The 24,142-nt window shown below is 28.1% G+C and overlaps 1 protein-coding gene across 1 annotated transcript in view; it reads right to left on the reverse strand.

Annotated features, from left to right (window-relative positions):
* The window catches only part of Adcy8 (adenylyl cyclase 78C), a 132,376-nt gene extending 114,846 nt beyond the window's left edge, over positions 1-17,530 (reverse strand). Inside the window, exon 1 of the mRNA XM_065505071.1 lies at positions 17,399-17,530. Coding sequence (XP_065361143.1) covers positions 17,399-17,433 — 35 coding nt within the window. The 5' untranslated portion in view covers positions 17,434-17,530. The remainder of the gene's footprint in view (positions 1-17,398) is intronic.
* Positions 17,531-24,142: the final 6,612 nt, after the last annotated feature.

Here is a 24,142-nt window from a genome sequence, read left to right on the forward strand (position 1 = left end):
TTAGACCACAAAAACATTTAGTATAAATAAAATAAATATCCTTGACATCGGAAGTATGGACGAACATGATAACGTTTTAGTCACGTTTGCAATAACTTTTCCAATTGAATTGTATCGATATGTTAATTCCCTAATGCTGACTAAGTATTCGTACATTTGTTTTGGCAATTCTTGTTTCCAGTGACATTTCTGCCTCAATTAAAATATAATTAAATAATGAACAATAGATTAATTGGAAAAAGTGAAGAAGAAAGATAAATACTTTATCCTAAAAGACTGTATTGTAAATGTTTAAAACAAAAGGATTAAATTCAATTAGGTTTTGTATTAAATTTTAATATATATTTTTAATTATTTTTACAATTACCGGCACATTCCATTTCCTTTTGCAAGTACAATGGATGATGATGGTGACTAATTAAAATTCAAATTTGTGTTTTTGTTTTGATAAGTTTCTGTTAAGTGACTCATAAGTCTTTTAAAACATCATTATAATTATGCGAATGAAACCAGCGGAGTAAAATAATGAAGGCCTTTAATTGCAGGCTCTTTAGAACGATATTTAAAGGGGTTTCACAGAATGATTAAGGTCATTCAGCGCGTCTTTTAGATGGAAATGTTAATCTGTATGCGTAAACCTGTGTGAATTTCTTCAGCATTTAATAAGGCCTTGAAAAATGATGACCTTAATGTATACAATGCTGTTTAATAAGTTTCAATGCGTGTTTGTATATCATTCATACAATGAAAGATTTATAAAAAATATATTTGACAGTGGTTCTTCATAATTAGTTCAAATTTGGCACACATGTAATCCATTTCCATTCTTAAGTTTTATAATTTTGAAAAATCGCGATTTAAATTACAAAATTCGAAAAATATAAGTTTATGTATTCATATCTGAATGATACAAAATAAAATTATTTTTATTTTTGTATGAGAAAACTGTTGCACTTTTTTTATATAAATGGCATAAAAATAGTAGTCCTTTATTGCAATGTTTACTAGACATTTCACATTTTAATATTGTTACGTTTTTACCTCTTAAAAATGCTGGTTTATTTCCTTTAAATAAACCGGATACTTTTGATTGCAAATAAAAGCCGTTTAGTAGTTGAAAAATTGTAACAACTCTTTATTTATTTGAAACTAGTTGATAGCCCGGCCACAAAGTATACAGAGGTGTCAAATTTGACAGTTCAAAAACACTAAAATCAGCTTTTTTTGAAATTGTTTCGATAGAAAGAGAAAACAAATTTGCGGTTTAATACAGACAGTGCGTTAAAACAAACAACTATATAAATAAGCACAAAACCAAACCAGTTTAAATTGTTTCGAGAGAAAGAGACAAATATATTTTTTTGTCGTGTCGCCTCTGTATACTTTGTGGCCCGGCTTCGCCCGGTAGCATTTACTAATGTTATTTCTTCAAGTTTCACCAACCCACTCACACCAGCCTGTTCTTATTTATTTGCAAATAAAATATCTAAATTTGTACTGCATACTTTAGGGAGCTTTTTTTATTACAGTTGACTGGAATTACAAAAAAAAAGAATTTCCGAGTTTTACCTGGAATTTTTTAATTTTTTTTTCTTTACAAACCATCTCCTGAAAATTTCGAATCGAATAGAAAAAAATCAGCCAAATCGCTTCAGCCGTTCTCACGTGATGACATTACATACATGGACCATTTCATTTTTATATATATAGATGTACAACAACAACAGAATTAAATAGTCGCTCAATGGTTTTTTTATGCACGTTTAGCAATTCTCAGAAATACGCACACTTAAATTACACACTGTACAAGAATTTACTGGTAATACAGCACACTTTATAATGCAGTTGATGTCTTTACTTAACGATGCTTCAAACTATATACTTTATATACACTGCATTACCATCTAGAAAGCTCTATTTCTACAATGATCTTCAAACTAGAATATTCGAATTCTAGAGCTTTCGATATTAATCACATAGTGTTGCCATACTTACAAACAACGTTCAACTCAAAGCTTTTATTCAATCGCGAGTTTTTCAAAATTTAAAATTGGATGTGCGTAAATGTCTTCAAAAAATTAACAAAATCTGAAGACCTAAGAAAAATTTTTGGGTGATGTACGGTGGAATGAATGATATAAATGTTGAAGCAGATATGAGTGTGTATGTAAAATTTCCAAGGAAACCAAACAAAATTCCTATACAATACACATTCAAGCTACTTTTATACACGCAGAAACGTACATACATTTAAACAAGCATTGACAGGATAATTAATAATTTTACAAGCTTACAAAACAATTAATATTGTATATAAAAACCTAAAGGACTTTTATCCATTTAGTACTTTTTCTTTTTTCCTTTTTATCATCACCACATAAAATAAAACAGTATGTGGGTGTATTTGAATTTGTATGTCTGTCTGTCAGTTGGTCTGTCTGTTTGGATACAGGATAGAGTGTAGAGTGTATTAAAAGTAAAAGTGCTGATGTCAGTTATTTTTTAGAGCGTGAACTTTTCGAATTATTACTTACAGAATATTTTGTGGTATTTAGCAAAATCCACATTTATCGTGTTTCTGCTATTTGTAAATTACAGGTGGGAGTAAATAAAATACTTACACATATTTACGTACAAATTGAAATGAAATATTGCACAGTGGGTCGGAATCAAAATGAAACTTAGACGATGAACCACAAAGACCCCTAAGGAGTTGCGTTGTGGGGTCTCAAAGTGGGGCACCTATGAAATTCAAAAGTTCTGCAATATTTAACATTAAAGTCTATTTTAGAACTTGTGCGAAATATTGATTTTAAATTTTTTTTCAAGGAAAAAGCATTTTCTAAACAAAAGAGCTAATGTTTGTAGAGTTCTGATTAAAATTGCCTTCCGATATTTCAAAAACACTGTAAGTACAGTATTTTTGAAATATGAAATTGAAAATTTTAAAAATGGTGGTTTTGCTTTCCCTAAATCGTATATTTGCTACCACATTTACATGTGTTATTAAAGGTGTACCGACTTAAAAAAATGTCATTACGATATGTTAACGAATCTCCGATTTCACAATTATAGTCAAATATGAAGTAATTTTTTATGTCGGAGACAATTTTATTCCAAATTCCATTAAAATTAACTATTTGTTTAGTAAATGTTCTCTCCGATCACACATAAAAAAATTCAAATAAATATTGAAAATTGTTTCTTTTATTTGAAATGTACATATGCTCCCCAACTAAGGCAAAATACTGTCAGCTATTTTTTTTTAACCAAGAACACGCAAGCGTCTGTAAGGAAAAAGAGGAAAAAGTCGAACAAAAGTTATTACAATAAGTAAGAGAGCTATATTCGGCTGTGCCGAATCTATATACCCTTCACCAAATTATACTTCAAAATACAAATTTTAAACATTTTTAGGTAAACAAAATTTTTTTTTTCGAATTGTTATTTTAAAATATTTTTTTTAAATTTAAAAAAAAAAATTTAGTTTCTAATTTTTTTTTTGGTGAAAAAAAATTATTGAAGATTTGGATCCCGATGATATTTGGGGTCTTCAGAAAATTGATTTCAACAGACAGAGAGACAGACAGGGCTTAATAGACTCCGCTGTCTATAAGGATCCAGAATATATATACTTTATAGGGTCGGAAAATTATATTGTGGAAATTACAAACGGAATGACAAACTTACTGCCTGTTCCACGATGTCGAAATAAAAGTAATTCGAACAAATTTGTATGAAAACTATTCGAGTGTGTACTATACTGAGTATTTTTCATACAAATTTGTTCGACTCATTTTTCTTTCGACATCGAGGAACAGGCAGTTATATATACCCTTCTCACGAAGGTGAAGGGTATAAAAAAATAAAATTGCTATATGAGAATCCCTGCTATTTTTTTGTGTTGTAACGATAAAGTAAAGCATATCAACAACGAAATTTGATACTTTATAATGAATATAATGCTTATCTTTATTTCCTTAATCATACACAATTCACCAATCTCCAAATCAAAAGACGTACCAACTTTCGTCTTTAAAGTTAATTTTCTTCTTTCTGTGGATTTAAACATAATGGCTAACAATAATATTTTAAAAAGACACTTATTTTGTTCGTTTCTTATACCCACCATCAAAAAAGATAGGGAGTATATTGATTTTGTCATTCCGTTTGTAACACATACAAGTATTTGCCGCATTAGTATATATACTCTAGGTCCTCATAGGATTCTAAGACGATATATTTAATTATTTTATTTATTTAATTCATTTAGTCTATGGATACAAAAATCCTTACAGACTAGAAACTTAAAACTAAATTAACATTTATAATAAATTATTTAATTGGGATTTAAAAATATTATTGGATTGATATGTAACTATGTCCGTCCGTCTGTTGATAACACGATAGGGCCCAAACGAGAGGATGTGACTGAAATTTTCCACACATACTCTCTATTGATAAGGTTAGTTTAGTATTGAAAATGGGCAATATCGGTTCATGATTTCATCTAGCCTCAATACAAATTTCCCCCGGAATACTGTTTAAGCAGCAATCCTAATAAAATTTGTTCTAAGCACTCTGAAATTATACGTTAAAGAATGGCGAAAATCGGGAAACATTTGTCCCTAGTCTGCATACAGGGCCAGCCCTTAGAAAATTACTTGAACATTCATAATTGTCTTATAATAATTAATATCGTGATGAAATTGGACACAAACAAGTTTTATTTATATGAACCTAAATCTTTCTATCAACTTTTGTGAGGATCGTTCCATAATTGATCCTATATCAGAAAAATATTTTATCATCATATATTGATGGTGAGTATACAAGATTCGGCATAGCCGAATATAACGCTCTTACTTGATTATTTTTGTGTTTTTACCAATGTTTTTATGCATAAATAAATATTTATTACAAAATAAATAGGCAAAAAATTAGACTACAATAAATTCATGTTGGTAAAACGGGGATGGGTGATGGGTATTGTTGTTTGATTGAATGTTTGCTGAATAAATATATAAATCATATTTGTATCAAATTACATTACGATACCAAAACATAAATTGTACATACATTTGTATAAATAAGTATAAGAGTACTTCGCTGACGAAAAAAATAAGGAAGGTATGTTTTTTTATAAGTATAAATCGCAATCGTACATAAATTTTGAAGTATGTTTTTGTTTAAATGATTTAAGAACATTAAATTACATTGTACAATCACCAAAGTTCTATTGTTAGGTTGGATTGGCTACCGCCCGAAGCCTATCTCACTTGGGTCCGAGTGTACCTCCCGTTAATAAGGGTTCACAGATGAGCTCATTTTATAAGTAAACTAATGGTAGCAATATTATTTTTTATTTTATTATTTACTAGTTGACCGCCCCGGCTTCGGCCGGTAGCTATTTACTAATGTTAGTTCTTCAAGTTTCTCCAACCCACATACACCTACCTGTTTTTATTTATTTGCAAATAAAATATCTAAATTTGTACTGCATACTTTAGGGAGCTTTTTTATTACTGTCGACTGGACTCAAAAAAACAATTTCCGAGTTTCACCCGGAATTTTATAATTTTTTGTCTTTACAAACCATCTCCTGAAAATTTCGAATCGAATAAAAAAAATCAGCCAAATCGCTCCAGCCGTTCTCACGTGATGACATTACATACATGGGCCATTTCATTTTTATATATATAGATTTACAATATTATTAGTCCCAAAGACAATGTTAAAAATTTATGATAGCAAACGCTTATTTGACCACAATGTCCCTCATCTGTTCAAAGCGATGGTGATGATGTTTCCGAAATACAAATGGAGCAAAAATTAAAAAACAAATTAGAAAATGCATTCAATATAGAAAATCCTAATCAATAGAAATAAGAAAACTCATTTAACCTTCGCTTTACCAAATGTTTTTTATGTTCATGGAATTGGAAACACCGACAAGGATGCTTTATTTTCTGAAATGTAGTATTTTCTCAAAATATCACTATTTAACAATATACTTAGGGCATTATGGTCTATGAGTTCCGAAAAAACTCATTCAGTTATATATGAATGCTTGTACCTTTAGTTAAAGCTGAGTTGTTGGTCCATTGTTGAATTTATTACTTCAAATAAAGATTTAATAAAAGCTGATAAAAGTGATCAAAAATATAAATTTAAAAGTAAGGACTGAAATAATTAAACTTTATTAAATACTAACAGTGCCACACCCACTGTTCCGATCCAAAACTTTTTGGCTAAACTCCGTAAAATGATAAGAATTTGATTCATACAAAGTTTAAATACATTACAATTATAGTACTCCATATATTCAAAATTAAATATTTACTTTGTATGAGAAAAATGTTCAGCAAAACACAGAAAAAGTATTATATTTGAATGACTATGCCACTATTTCAAAAAATATGTTTAAGTCTGGTATTTCATGTAAATTTTAAAAAAATTAAAAGATTTACATTCAATAAAAATATTTGTGTAAAATAGAAAAATAACATGAAACAGGATAAAAATATTTGTTATTAAAAATTATTTCGTTCCACTTTTCAGATTAAGAACTAATTTTCATAATATTCTAAATAAATAAAAACCTTTGCAAAATGTATTAAGAAAAAAATGGCATATTTAAAAAAAAGTGAAAAATATGACGTTTCTAATAAATTTTTTTTGGTTATTTTTTTTGAGTTTTGGTTTTTAAACAAACATGGTTACAAATAGTTTGAGGTTGTGATATATATAGCTTTTTCTTCTATTAATTAAAAATGCAAATTGATGGTTTATTATTATAAGCAAATTTTCAATTTATTATAATAATTACATATATAAATTGAAAATATACATAAAGTTAAATCACGCATATGTTTTTAACATTTTCTCACCAATTTTCAATAATTTTTTAATTCAATTGGGTGATTTAAACGGTTAGGTCGTATTGTCATAAAATATTTTTTTAGTTTAAACAAATTTTTGTTGGGTTTAAAACAAAAAAGTTATAAACTAATAAGACTTTTTGAGCTATGCTTATTAGTTTGTCATAAAATAACACTTTTTTTTGTTTGCAAAACAACAAGAATTTGTTTAAACTAAAAAAATATTTTACGACATTATGACAATACGACCTAATAGCAGACCGTTTGAATCCCCCAAATATGTTTTTTTAGTACTCATATCAACAATTTCTTTTAGATATTTATTAACAATTTCAGTTGTTAAAATTCAATAGGAATATTATATTGAGAGTAACAAAAATAAATGTGTCAAGAAGATAAAAATTAAAGAAAAAATTACACATTTTTTTGTTTCATAAGAAATATGTTTTCTTTTATAAATTGTAAAGGAATTGGAGTATTCCAGATGGTAAGTAGAATCTGTGACTATAATATAGCAATAGGCAAAAAAAATGAACATCGATTTTATATACAAAACTTTTTTTCAACAGGATTTCAGTGGACAATTTTCATCATCAAATGCGTCGAGTGTAGAAGGATCTCATTTAAGAACAATACTGGAGGATTCTATGTATATAACCATTCGTGAAAGGGGATATTGGTCATATAACTGGTTAAAAAGGTGAGAATATGGTAACATATGCGTGATTTAACTTTATGTATATTTTCAATTTATATATGTAATTATTATAATAAATTGCAAATTTGCTTATAATAATAAAAAAACAATTAAAACCATCAATTTGCATTTTTAATTAATAGAAGAAAAAGCTATATATATAATTAACTAGTATAATAACAATATAATTATTCAAAATCGGTTGTTGGTGCCCTTTTAATTAAAAAAATAATTGTATTGACGAATATGGTAATTAATATGACAATTGATTTGTCGTAATTTTTTTCTGTGTTCTTGACACATTTATTTTTGTTACTTTCCATATAATATTCCTATTGAATTTTAACAACTGAAATTGTTAATAAATATCTAAAAGAAATTGTTGATATGAGTACTAAAAAAACATATTGAATTAAAAAATTATTGAAAATTTAAATCATATTTCAAACAAATTTTTTCAATTACTTAATAACTGTTAAAATTTTTTTCTGTGTATTATTACAAATTTATTATTGTTAACATACTTTTCTACAATTCTACACCCCATTTAACCGTATTGATATACTATTTTAAGTTCAGTGTAGACTACATATTTTTAAATCTCTGTACTTTAGAATATTTAATTGAAATGAACTTTTAAAACTTTTCATAATTAGATTGTAATTAAGGCCTAAAAATATGCATTATGTAAATGTTTTTCTTAATTAATATTTTATTGTCAAGTCTAGATCAGTAATGTTCACGCCATACAACAATTGTTTGAAAAATTTACACACATTTGTTACGCTCTTTTAAAAACTTTTGTTCATTCATCGTTTAGCTCTCGATGAAAACACATGCGACGGACTATCGTCATTTTTTTCAGACATTTACTAAGCATTGTTGTTGGTTGTTTTTGGACGAAGCATAGCAAACACAAGCGTTTCAATTGCAATTGAACACATAATAACAAAGTCAAAAATGAATACAAAATTAAATAGAATTTAGGCCGTATAATGCATATTTTTTCTTTTCCTTAAAATTTAAATTACATTCATTAAATAAATTGGTTATATGTGACAAAAATTCTAAATCTAAACTTTCATTATTTTGTTCTTATTTTAAATGTTTGACATTATGTTTGCTGGGTAGCTCTCTCACCAATACATCTTCATTTTTATTTTTGAACATCACTGGTCTAGATCAACCAAACATGTGGAACACGTAGGAAGGTATAATGGGTAGATATGTAAGTATATTAGGGTGTGTCGTTTCAAAAACAACAATAGTGGATCCTGATAATAAACTTAGGCTTTTTCTAAGAATATTCCTGAAATATATCGTGTTTACGATAACAGAATGGGTATAAAATGAAAGTTCTTTTGACGACGCATCTAAAAACATTAAATCATAAATACAATTTTTGTAAATGAAAAAGTCAAATTATAATCCATAATTAATTTCAGCAAGGACGTATTTGTTTTCTTTTTATACCCTACACCACCATAGTGGGGAGGGTATAATGCGTTTGTGCAGATGTTTGTAACGCCCAAAAATATTGGTCTAACACCCACCTTAAAGTATACCGATCGACTTAGAGTCTGAGTCGATTAAATGATGTCCGTCCGTCCGTCTGGCTGGTTGGCTGGCTGTCCATGTAAACCTTGTGCGCAGAGTACAGGTCGCAATTTTGAAGATATTTCGATAAAATTTGGTACATATAATTTCTTCGTCCCAAGGACGAAGCCTATTGAAACTGGCTGAAATCGGTCCATTATTTCACCTAGCCCCCATACAAATGTCCTCTCGAAATTGGTCATAAATGTTTAATTTATATATATATCTACACAAATTTCGCTCCAAACAAAAATCATGTCACCAAATTTTGTTACGATCGGTCCATAATTAGTCATAGCTCCCATATAGTCCCGCTTCCGAAAATCACTTTAACTTGCTTAAATCACTTAAAAATGTTGGCATATACACAAAAGTCAACATAAATACCTTTCATATAGACATAAATCACACGACCTAATTTTATGGTGATCGGTCCATAATTGGTCATAGCTCCCATATAAGGACCACTTCCGAAAATCACTCACGAATATAAATTATTGATATTTTAAAAGAAAAATATTTTTACTCATTTACTTGGTGTAGGGTATTATATGGTCGGGCTTTCTTACTTGTTTTTATTTAGAACTGGATGTTTTTTGTTTTGAATTGTAATTCATTTTGTTACATATTAAACATAAAATAAATGACAGAAAACATTTTTGGATTTGCTTTATTAGTTTTATTTTTATTCCATAAGAAGTGCAGAAAATAGAAACATGTACTCATTTGAGCTCCCCACTGTAAGTGCAGATCTTCGTCAACAACTCTAGCAATATATATTGTAAATGTTTACGCTCCAGTGTGGTTTTCTATAAAAACTCTTCCCAGCTGTATAGAAGGACCTCGACACCTTTTTGAAGTAATCAAACTTAGCAGATATTAACAACAACATTGAAGGTTTGTCGGCACAGTGATTCAAAGAAACAGCACATCCTGAAAACTTATTAATTGTAATGTTAACAGATCCCCAACAACATATTCGTGAATTAGCTGTCCATAAAATTTTGAAAAATAGATCCACAACGTCAAATAAATTAAGGCTGTTTCAGATACCAAAGATAAATTTTAATGCTACGTTATACTTGACCTTTTGAAATTGGATGAAAATATTACTAAATCACCTATATTAAAATCTGTAGATGAAAAAAATCTTCTTCTGTTTATTGATGAAGGTAAAAACGGAGGAATTGAGCTATTTCAGCCCCTGTCATACTCAAGCGGTAAAGAGAGCAGTCAAAGCTGTGAGTAAAGCAACATCAACTTTGTGCAACAAAACAAGAAGAGAAAGATTCATCAAAGCTCAGATAGAATCGAGAAAATCAATACCAAAATTTTATAGCAATAAGAATTTTGTCGCTAAATGAACACTTTATTATTATTTTGATTATCCTTTCTTTCACTTCTGTAAACATTTGTGTAATACTTCTTTCTCTAACATGTTAATGACTATTAATATTTGTCAAAAACTCAAGTATCATAATAGAATTTCATCGTCTAAACGAAATTTGTATTTTCAAAAAACACGAATGATTTTTTTGATTTGGTCGGTATTCAAAATTTGTTTAAAATAATTCAAAAACTTTTTCTTTTCGGGTATGTATTTATAAATACAATTAAAGCAAACAAAATATAAAATAAAAATAAAGTTTGCTAAAAAATATTAATCAACAAAGAAACAAAATATTTGTAATACTATCGTGAATGTAATTATAATTGATTTCAATTTTTACAAATAAATACAGTTACCTAGAATAAACCTAGAATATTGTCACATTTAATTAAATTTTTGAAAAATTCAACATGAAACCGGAGGCAGAAAATTATTTCCGATTGCAATCAAACTTAGTGACATGAAAATGTTTATAATTTGGCACATTTTTGTCACCGTGCCCATAAAAAAACTTAAACAAAATTTTTCTTCATACACGGGTGACCCACCCTAGTATATATGAGGAGCCGCAGAACAAAAGGTAATTTTTTAAATTTTTGGGAAAATGAGTTTTATTTATTTCGCCCTCTTAAAAAACTGCATGAACCTGGAATTGGTAACAATTTTATTACTTATCACTAGATACATCTAATTGCCATAAGTTACCATATTAAATGTTAAGGATGATTGATATAAAACCATTTTAATATCGGAAAAAGAACCTTTTGTTAAAAAATAAAGAAACAAATAAAAAAAAATCAAAATTAAAAAGTATGTTTTTTATGCGTTTTTTTAACGATAATATTTTAAATGAATGTTTTAATCCTCATCTAATATATAAACAAATTACAAATTGAAATTAAATACATTTTTTTTTCGTTTTTTACTAGTGTTGTACGTTTTGTTAAGCACAATTTTTTTTAGAACCCATTTACTTAGTAATAGTGCATTTACACCGAAGCGAAATCCAGTACATATGAGATTTCGAGCCAAATCTAGTTATTTTGACGAGATTTCCCATACAAAATGAAATCTACTAGATTTTGGGGAAATCTCCTCAAATCTACTCAGTACCAAGTGATGCAACCGTGAATTTCTTCATAACGGACTAAAAAATACAGCAATGTACAAATAAAATTTGACAGATACAAATAAAAAAAATATAAAAAGTGCGGAACAATTTTAGCGTTTGATAAATATTTTCAATGGATGCAAATATGAATAAAAGTTAAATTTATAAATTATAATAGGTACTAAAAATTTAATTATTTACTGCGGGTTTTGTTAGTCAGCTGTTTTTGTTTTTAAATGAAATCTTGCTAAATGTCAGAAAACAGCGGTGTAAACGGTATAGATTTTGAACAAGATTTCAATTAAAATCCACTAGATTTCGCCTCGGTGTAAATGCACTATAAGACAATTCTGCTGACTTGATTGTTTCTAGAAGATTTCAACCTAAATATTTTAAAAATCCAATTTTTGAAAAGATGCGAAAAAATACCTTTTGTTCTGCGGCTATTCATATGTATGTAAGTTATAAATTTAATATAAATTAATATATATTTTATTAGGCACATATTTATATTACGTAAATGTAGTAATTATATGTGCAAACAAGTACATAACTATTTATGCACATTAGACATGCCTCACAGTGCTTTGTTCAATGGACAAAAATCAAAAATAAGAACATGCCATTGATGGTAATGAAATTAACATTTTTGAATAGATAACTAAATAACTCAATCGTGTAATAAAGACTTTTTATAAATATCTCTTTTTGTCGTCACTAGAGGTCGCTAAAGTTAGTACATTTTTAACATAAATTTTATTGAGAAAAATATATTTTTTTAAGGTTAACTAAAACAATTGTTAAAAGTTCGTTTTAAAAGATATCAACTTACTATTGGCTTCAAATGAAAGAATATGAATGTGAAATTAAGGGACATTACCGCTTTTGCCAAAAAAAGGTTAACTGTTTAATCTGCGCAATTTTTAATAATTAACATTTTTTTATTGTAAGCCTGAAATTCCAAAACTTTGTTGGAATATTAGTAAAATACGTTTTAATCGATTTTTATTATGTTTTACCTTAGAATAGCCTCAGGTATTATCTTTAAGAAAATGTAATCATTGGTTGTCCTTTCGTATGAAAACTATTAAAATTTAGTTTTTGTTTAAATGTCTAAATTCACATTTCGGAAATTTTCAATTTGATGGTTTGGGAAAATAGCTCCAGATTTTTTGTTTTTCATAAAATAATACCGTTTTTTCTTTTAAATAACTAAGAAATATTGCATTATTTGACAATGGTAGTCTTATGACATAAAGAGCTAGTTTCTGGGATAGAGATAATCTACATTCTTCGCTTAAACCTAAATTAAACTAAAAATTGTGTTTCTCACTTATTGTTTATATGCTATATAATCTAGGTTTAACTGAGCATCATTGGTGAGTTAAACCTAAGTATAAAATGCCAAAGCACAAACAGATGGAAAATAAAATTAACAATTCAGCACAGCAGCTCTTTGTTTTTATTTGCTTTATTAACATCAATATAATTTTTAATATACATTTTATATACTTTTATGTCGCTTTTTCTTTTAGAAAGTTAAAATTTACAAAAAAAGTTATGTAACGCGGTTGTTTTTTCTTATAAAATGTATAGTATTGCCATATTTATATGAAAAAATTTGAAGAATAAACATGTGATTTGACTGAAAAGTATGGCAATGCTAACAAAATTAATCCATTAGTGAGAAACACAATCATTGGTTAAATTCCGGCAAAATATGTTTCAGGATTAATATAACAGCGTGTTAAGCTGAGTTTAACTGACAAGTAAGAAACTAGCTCATAGTGTATTAATAGTTCTTTATTTGGTTCTTGAATTTGTAAATTTTTGTTAGGTGAAATCCAAAAAAAAAAGTTTGATTTAATTTTGCAAAAAGACATGTTAATCAATTTTAATTTTTCTTTAATTTTATCTAATGCCTATCTTTTATTTATTATAATGTGAAATCATTATTTGTCCGTTTAGACTACAACATTAAAAAAAATTGTTTTTGGTGGCACCCATAAATAATACATTTTTACCGTAAATGTAAGTAACTCAATAATTGAATATAACCTACATATTCTTAGGTTGAGATAGTAATATGAGCTTCTGCTGAAATTACGAACACTTAAAGTATAATCCAACATCCAGTTTCTAATATTACAGCTGAACGATAAGGCTATCAACATTTGAAAATGTCCGTCCATCCGTCCTTCCGAATTTAGAAAATATATACAATATTTCACTATTTTTAAAAAAAGGATATATGGCAGTTATGTAAATCCTTGCTAGAATTGAAATGTTAATAACTAAATTAATGCTTGGTTCCAAAATAAAAAACGATTTTTATGAATTTTTTAAAAAAAAAATTAGATGTTATACATGATATTGAAGTCTTGATGTCTTGGAATTATGAATATCCTTCCGATGACATTTTCATAATTTTACATCTAATATTATAAGAGAACAATAATTTCTGAAAATTAATGATTTTATTCAGGTTTCTAGGTTTTTTAAGGAAAACGATCGCCACCCGAATCCTTGCTGCGATTGTAATAAAAATTTTCAAAATCATCAATAACTTTATTAAAATTAGTATAACCAAATTTTAAAATGTTATGAGTATAACTGTGAATTTTATTCAAAATTATATGTTCAGGATATATGGGAGGTACCCCTGTCCTTGCACGGATTTTTTTAAAAATTAATCTTACCAAAAGGTAATATCCTACTAATTTTTATTTGTCTGCGATAACTCCTTCTATTTTTGTCCATTGCTTATATGAAAACAAAGCACTGTGTCTTATTTTGTTCATTAGTAGCTAAAGCTATTTACTGCAAAATATAAGTGCAATCGGATAACAAGAACACGTGCCGGAAATCGATTGAATGTTGAAAAAATGGGTAAATAATGGTACTTTTTTTCGATATCATAGCAAAATTCCCTATTTAAATACTGTTTTTTAAACATTTTCAATAAAGCTAAGCTTCTGGAGAAAATTATCTTTCTAACAAGGTACCAACGAACAAAATAAGACCCATCCAAAGCAAATCTATTTTTTAAGGCCACCTCTAATGTACATATATATACTAGAGTGACAATCAGTTGTATGCAAAAAATTTTTTGTTAAAATTTTGAACAGTGCCGGGTGGAATATTGTGACAATAGGCCTAAAAGTTAAGTGCTGAAAATTTGAGCCAAATCGGTCAACGATTTCTGGACGCGCATCGAAGTTCCGATATATGCAAAATTTTACTATTTATATGGAATAAATAGGTGAAACTCGTTAAATTTCTGCATTGTTTTCTAGAAATGTATAGATTTATTTATATTAATGAATATTAAATTAAAAATTTTTTTTGGAAGTTAAACCTGCATCTCCTTTGGCTCAAAATGACCCAAAAACTGTATTATCGCCAAAATTCGGAAAAAATGCAAATTTTTCAGATATTTTAAAAATTATGCTACTAAATAAATACTTTTGCAATTGAATGCAAAAGAATCGAAATGTGTACGTAATTATCGTTGTAATGAGATATAAATGACAAAATTTGGTTAAAAAATGTTAAAGTTATTACAAATTCGCCAGACCATTAACGTGTTTCAGGCCACTTGAACAAAAAATTTAGGAAAAAAAATTAACACATTTCGAGAAAAATTAAAATAAAAGCTAATTTTTATATAAAATATATCCGTATTTACTTGTGTATGAGTTTTTGTCTTCGTAGGATACCGTTAACCTATTCGCAGGTATGCCCAAAAAAAAATATTTTTTTTACAAATCTCCATTTTAAAATTTTTAAAAATTTTGTTAAACAAATTTCAGAATTTTTTGATCATCACATTGGGATTTATTGAGATCAAAATAGGGAATAAAAATATGAAAAAATTATGTCAATACTTCTTACAGTTTTTCCGTACCTGCGATTTAAATTTTGCGATTTTCAAGAAAAACAAATTTTTTGTCCATATTTTGGCGAATGAGCCCAATTTCCTTAATGTTATAAATTTTAAGTAAAACCTATTCATAATATTATAGTCCTTGTAATTTTAAATATGGTCTGAAAGTTTTACTAAAATCGGAAAACGATAACCTTAAATCGTGAAGGTCAAAGGTCAAATTTTTCAATATTTGGAATTTCTAAAGAAAAGATAGCGAAATGTTATATATTTTTGGGCCGATTTTAATGAGACTTGAGGAAAGTATAACATAAAGTCCAGAATTTAAAATAACAGCACAAAAATGGAAATTAACCCTTAGTAGCACTTGGGGTCCAATTTACCCTCAACTTTTAAAATCACGAAAAACACAGCCATTTTTACCCCAAGTGCTCCAATGTATATTTTGTTCAAGCTTCATTAAAATCGGCCCAAAAATATATAACATTTCGGTATCTTTTCTTTAGAAATTCCAAATATTGAAAAATTTGACCTTTGACCTTCACGATTTTAAGGTTATCGTTTTCCGATTTTAGTAAAACTTTCAGACCATATTTAAAGTTACAAGGACTATAATATTATGAATAGCTTTTACTTAAAATTTATAACATTAAGGAAAACGGGCTCATTCGCCTAAATATGGGCAAAAATTTGTTTTTCTTGAAAATCGCAAAATTTAAATCGCAGGTGCGAGAAAACTGTAAGAGGTATTGACATAATTTTTTCATATTTTTATTCCCTATTTTGATCTCAATAAATCCCAATGTGATGATCAAAAAATTCTGAAATTTGTTTAACAAAATTTTTAAAAATTTTACAATGGAGATTTGTTAAAAAAATATTTTTTTTTGGGCATACCTGCGAATAGGTTAACGGTATCCTACGAAGACAAAAACTCATACACAAGTAAATACGGATATATTTTAAATAAAAATTAGCTTTTATTTTAATTTTTCTCGAAATATGTTAATTTTTTTCCTACATTTTTTGTTCAAGTGGCCTGAAACACGTTAATGGTCTGGCGAATTTGTAATAACTTTAACATTTTTTAACCAAATTTTGTCATTTATATCTCATTACAACGATAATTACGTACACATTTCGATTCTTTTGCATTCAATTGCAAAAGTATTTATTTAGTAGCATAATTTTTAAAATATCTGAAAAATTTGCATATTTTCCGAATTTTGGCGATAATACAGTTTTTGGGTCATTTTGACCCAAAGGAGATGCAGGGTTAACTTCCAAAAAAATGTTATTAATGTAATATTCATTAATATAAATAAATCTATACATTTCTAGAAAACAATGCAGAAATTTAACGAGTTTCACCTATTTATTCCATATAAATAGTATAATTTTGCATATATCTGAACTTTGACCTCGATGCGCGTCCAGAAATCGTTGCCCGATTTGGCTCAAATTTTCAGCACTTAACATTTAATCCTAGTGTCACAATATTCCACCCAGCACTCTTTGAAATCTTAAAAAAAAAATCGGCTGTCACTCTAATATATACATATATGCATGTACATTTGTAGTTATGTATGTATATAATCCAACTCGGAATAAATGCTATTCAGTAGCATACTACGTATTCAGTACATCTCATGATGCATTTTATTTAAATTCGGGATATTCCCCGGGTTATATTAATTTATTCTGTGCCATGCGAAACTATAAACTATTTTCGCAAACTAACTTACACGAATATAAAGTGGGGTTTCTAATTTCCATGACAGAAGGATAAGTAAATGAGTGCCATACTAATGGGTATGAAAAAAAAAGAAGAACTTACCGCAAACAAACACGTTCCTCTTCATCGTTGCTCATATTAACAAGAAAAAGTGGTCTTAATTCCAACTAAGAGACTCGTTTGTCGTTTTAGTTACCGCAGGATTTTTTGTTATTAAAAGTAATGAGCAGTTAATAAGCTTTAAGTAAACTTCTCATGTTTGTTTAAGGATACTTTCCTTTGCTGTTGCTCTATGAGGACTTCCTTTCGATTACATATGTTTTAAAAGTGGGCGATTGTTGAATTCTCGCTGTCAGGATTTCTGCAAAACAAAAGAATAATGGAAAAGAATAAACTTTTTAATGAAAATATTCTATGAATTACTATTATCAAAGTTGGATGAACAAATATTGGAATGAGGAAAACAATTAAAATAAAAGAACTAAATTCTATACTTTTCGTTTAAAGAACAGAAGAACACTTCTAATAGGTAATTTGAAAGTTATACTTTTTTCCTCAAATGTTTTCTCCATATGCCATTAACCAATTCCTGATTACTGAACTTTGGAGTGGGTTTCGAAGCAAACAATTTACACATAATTAAGATGATCATGATGAGAAATTTAAAACCAAGAAAAGTAATTGCCAATGTATAAAGGAATTCGTTGACATTTTCTTATTTGTTGTAAGGAAAAATTATAAATTGATATATTGCTTTTCAATAGTATTTCATTTCATGAGCAATTTAATTTACAAATATTTACAGATTTAACTTGATTAGGATGAGACTAAAATTCTTTTTGTCACAGATAAGTCAAGAACAACCCGCAAACTTTAAAAAGCTAAAAAAAAGTTATCGAATTATTTTTTTTTGGGTAATTATGACCCAATAAACTCAGAACAGCCATCAGAAACTAATTTGCAAATTAAGTTTAGGAACCAGGTGCAAAAAGGTGTAGAGTGCCTCAGGGCATTGTTGATGGTTTATGTGTAAAAAAAAAACAATAATTATGATACGATTTTATTGAAAAAGAACTTAAAAATAATTTCGAATAGCATGGGCGGCTAAAAGTTAGTAAAACTTTGATTTAAAAAAAAAACATCACACATAAAATTTCACGTGCTAAAATTATGACATCACTCACAAAACAGCTGACAGAACAAAAACTAAAAGTCAGAGAAATGTTAACAAATCTGTAACTAAAGTCACGGTTAAATTTAATAAAAAATATATAATTTCTTTTTGAGATAATTGCGGGTTAGAGGGTTAATATTAATGCATGGTGGGGCAAAATAGAAATATTTTGCAAATAAATCTACCATTTGTTAGTGGCTGTACTGTTTTAAATTTAAGTTTTACTAGATTTTTATTACTAACTTAGCGATTAATTGCTAAACAATAACAAAAACCTTTTGGGAGATGATAGATGATAGTTTTTCTTTCTGGCTCCTTACCAAAATATACGACGAGCAAATTATGTTGGTCTTAAAACTCTAACTATAACCACAATGCTCGTATAGTGTGAGTACTACTGTACTTTTGAGCATCAAAAAGTACGATCGTATCAACTTTTCTATCCCTGATTCAGTGGTTATTATGTTGTAATGAAATAGCAAAAATTTCAGAAAAAATTCATGAGAACTAGTATTAATTTACCATTTGACAGTGTATTCTATCGGCTCTACAGACATATGTAAATATTAGCGTGTTGCAGTTGTAAACAGAGTTGCGTGCAACGATTAGGTACCGACATTTAATAAGTACATTAATATTTTACTATGAATTTATATGAAATTAAATACTTGAGATGATGCACAATGAACTGTTTAGTGAAGAAAATCAACAAATTTGTTTTTTAATGTAAACTTTTTATATAAAATACATTAAACATGATTATTTAAGGGAATATCTTTAAGCTCAGTTAGGAATATATCTTTAAGCTCAGTTAGGAAAAATTCAATTAAAATTTTAACTAAATTTATAAAATAGTAGAAAAATGAGAAATAATCTTGTTAATATTGCTTAAGATAATGTTATATTTTTGATTAATTATATATTTTTTATATTAGTGGTAAATTTGATCTAGATTCGTGCATTTAAATGTCATAGGAAACAAAATACATACATATGTATGTATATTAATAAGACCGAACAAATTGTTTCATATACTACATACATACAATCTATTGTTTATATACAATGCATGTTTGTATGTATGTATGTATGTATGTTCCGAATGAACTCAAAAACAGCTGGACCGATTTTGATGAAATTTTCAGGGAATCTTCAGAATGGTCTAGCGGGTAACACTGTAAGGTCAGATTTTTAATGGTCGCTCTATGGGCGGAGGGGCGTGGAATAATCAAATTTTTACATTATACCGCTAATGCCATCTATATATATAAAAATGGATGTTTGTATGTATGTACATATGTTCCGAATTAACTCAAAAACCGATGTTAATGAAATTTTCAGGGAATCTTCAGAATAGCCTAGCGGGTAACACTGTAGAATCAGATTTTTCATTTTCGGTCTGTGGGCAGAGGGGCGTGGCAAAATCAAATTTTTACATTTTACCGCTAATGACATCTATAGAATGGCCCATAATCATAGTCAAACACTAAAGTCGGTCCTTTTTATTAATTTGCAACCATAGTCAAAATTAAAGTATATTTTAAATTGAACCGACTTTAACTGGGTGCCACCGCAAATGTAGAAAATGTTTTCATACAATATACAACAAAAAACAGACACGTGGCAACGCTGAACAGCTGACATACAAAATTAAAAAAAAAGAAAACAAAAAACGTAAACAATAAAAGTAACCGGGACATCTAAGGGCACTGCTACATGTTCAATATATATTGTGATATTTGGATCGCGATACATTGTAATGGATCACGCAAAATTAGGTTATTCTGCGATTTGGATCGCGATCCATCAATACTGCATGCTACACGTTCAATAAATATCGCGATACTGGATTGCGGTCAATATATATTGTGTAGCAGTGCCCTAAAGAAAGAAAGTTGTTTGTTGTGGAAAAATGGAAAATATAAGATTAATTAATAATAATTAGAATATTTTGGTACTAATTTTATTGATAGCTGTTCAATAATTGCAAAATATCTACCAATATATTATAACTTAAACATTTTTTTACTTTGTGACGAACTTTTTTACTCGGCGAAGAACAGCTGATGCTGTTGTTAAACGAGTTAAAAACAACTTCAGCTAGTTTTATATTTAGAGTCGACTTCAGCGTCAGAAGTATACTTTAACTTGTCTATGATAGACCTAAAGTTCACTCTTAAGTAAAGTCGAGTTTAATTCTCTTAAAATGTACTTTATTTTTGACCATGATTATGGGCCAATATCAATAATAGATATAGATACAAATATTTGCAAATTTTATGCTACGACCACTCGGAAATTGGCGACGACATTTAATTCCGGAATCTTCGTGAAACTTTTGGAAAATCTTCTACTCGAGTATGAGTGACGTTACCGACAAAATAATTAGAGTTTTCAACATCTGTCATTATTTGCAAGTCATAAACTGATATGACGTATTTGTGATAGCAGGCCATCTTTTAGAAGTACATAAATCATAATTTACTATTATTTAGATTTTGAAACTCACTGATCTCTCTGGCTCGGAATAATAATTTTAGAATTAATAGTTTTATAATTCGTTTATTCCCTAAATTGTTCAACCTTTAATGTATAATCTTTTAATTTATTAATCAATTTGTAATAAACTACCCTTGTAAACGTCATTTAGCAATAACATTCAATTAAAATCAATTAAATTACACTTGCGTCAATTGTTAATTAGTAAGAAAACAGTTGTATTTCTCAAAAATTTTGTTTTATTAATTTTATATATACTTAATTTGTATACTTTTAATCAGATCTTCTGCTTGTCTTAAATCTTATTTATTATTTAGTATTATTGTAAGGATATCAATGTTTAATAAACATAAACCTTGTTTGTCTACAATGCATTGCAATGTTGAGATTCCTGACTCAATACATACACTTGGCCGCAAAAGTTTGCGTACAAGAACGAAAATTAAAAGTATACTCTAATTTTGGATATAAAAATAAACGCTATTCGTTAGAAATTTTTTATATAAAACTCTTAAATATTTAAGAACACAACTGCATTGTAAAAAGTATATTTAAGAATCAACTGAACTTATAAGAATTTAATTCATAAAAAAATTCAATTCCGCAAGTAGGCAAATGTTTGCGTACATAAAAAAAATAAAATATTACTGATTTTTATAAATTAAACTGTATTTTAATAATTAGTTGGATAACCTCGACGACCAAGAACATCACGAAGGCGTTTTATCATTGATTAAACCAGTTTTTCGGTGTATTTGGAACTAATATTTCTTCTTTCCTCAGTTAATACTGTTTGAAGCATTTCCTTTACAGTAATTACATGGTTTCGTATTTTTCAATCCAGCAAATCCCACAAATGTTCTATGGGATTTAGGTCTGGTGACTGCGGAGGAGTTTTCAATTGTTTTTGTTTTATTAAACAACTACCAAAGCCTTGTGTTGTGTGTAGTATGCTTTGGGTCGTTGTCTTGCAGGAATATATTATCATCTTCAATGCCCAATTTGCTAACACTTTCGGTAAGATTTTTTTTTAAGTTAAACCTGCATCTCCTTTGGCTCAAAATGACCCAAAAACTGTATTATCGCCAAAATTCGGAAAAAATGCAAATTTTTCAGATATTTTAAAAATTATGCTACTAAATAAATACTTTTGCAATTGAATGCAAAAGAATCGAAATGTGTACGTAATTATCGTTGTAATGAGATATAAATGACAAAATTTGGTTAAAAAATGTTAAAGTTATTACAAATTCGCCAGACCATTAACGTGTTTCAGGCCACTTGAACAAAAAATTTAGGAAAAAAAATTAACACATTTCGAGAAAAATTAAAATAAAAGCTAATTTTTATATAAAATATATCCGTATTTACTTGTGTATGAGTTTTTGTCTTCGTAGGATACCGTTAACCTATTCGCAGGTATGCCCAAAAAAAAATATTTTTTTTACAAATCTCCATTTTAAAATTTTTAAAAATTTTGTTAAACAAATTTCAGAATTTTTTGATCATCACATTGGGATTTATTGAGATCAAAATAGGGAATAAAAATATGAAAAAATTATGTCAATACTTCTTACAGTTTTTCCGTACCTGCGATTTAAATTTTGCGATTTTCAAGAAAAACAAATTTTTTGTCCATATTTTGGCGAATGAGCCCAATTTCCTTAATGTTATAAATTTTAAGTAAAACCTATTCATAATATTATAGTCCTTGTAATTTTAAATATGGTCTGAAAGTTTTACTAAAATCGGAAAACGATAACCTTAAATCGTGAAGGTCAAAGGTCAAATTTTTCAATATTTGGAATTTCTAAAGAAAAGATAGCGAAATGTTATATATTTTTGGGCCGATTTTAATGAGACTTGAGGAAAGTATAACATAAAGTCCAGAATTTAAAATAACAGCACAAAAATGGAAATTAACCCTTAGTAGCACTTGGGGTCCAATTTACCCTCAACTTTTAAAATCACGAAAAACACAGCCATTTTTACCCCAAGTGCTCCAATGTATATTTTGTTCAAGCTTCATTAAAATCGGCCCAAAAATATATAACATTTCGGTATCTTTTCTTTAGAAATTCCAAATATTGAAAAATTTGACCTTTGACCTTCACGATTTTAAGGTTATCGTTTTCCGATTTTAGTAAAACTTTCAGACCATATTTAAAGTTACAAGGACTATAATATTATGAATAGCTTTTACTTAAAATTTATAACATTAAGGAAAACGGGCTCATTCGCCTAAATATGGGCAAAAATTTGTTTTTCTTGAAAATCGCAAAATTTAAATCGCAGGTGCGAGAAAACTGTAAGAGGTATTGACATAATTTTTTCATATTTTTATTCCCTATTTTGATCTCAATAAATCCCAATGTGATGATCAAAAAATTCTGAAATTTGTTTAACAAAATTTTTAAAAATTTTACAATGGAGATTTGTTAAAAAAATATTTTTTTTTGGGCATACCTGCGAATAGGTTAACGGTATCCTACGAAGACAAAAACTCATACACAAGTAAATACGGATATATTTTAAATAAAAATTAGCTTTTATTTTAATTTTTCTCGAAATATGTTAATTTTTTTCCTACATTTTTTGTTCAAGTGGCCTGAAACACGTTAATGGTCTGGCGAATTTGTAATAACTTTAACATTTTTTAACCAAATTTTGTCATTTATATCTCATTACAACGATAATTACGTACACATTTCGATTCTTTTGCATTCAATTGCAAAAGTATTTATTTAGTAGCATAATTTTTAAAATATCTGAAAAATTTGCATATTTTCCGAATTTTGGCGATAATACAGTTTTTGGGTCATTTTGACCCAAAGGAGATGCAGGGTTAACTTCCAAAAAAATGTTATTAATGTAATATTCATTAATATAAATAAATCTATACATTTCTAGAAAACAATGCAGAAATTTAACGAGTTTCACCTATTTATTCCATATAAATAGTATAATTTTGCATATATCTGAACTTTGACCTCGATGCGCGTCCAGAAATCGTTGCCCGATTTGGCTCAAATTTTCAGCACTTAACATTTAATCCTAGTGTCACAATATTCCACCCAGCACTCTTTGAAATCTTAAAAAAAAAATCGGCTGTCACTCTAATATATACATATATGCATGTACATTTGTAGTTATGTATGTATATAATCCAACTC

The sequence above is a fragment of the Calliphora vicina genome, chromosome 3 (assembly GCF_958450345.1).
Source record: "Calliphora vicina chromosome 3, idCalVici1.1, whole genome shotgun sequence".
NCBI lineage: Eukaryota > Metazoa > Arthropoda > Insecta > Diptera > Calliphoridae > Calliphora > Calliphora vicina.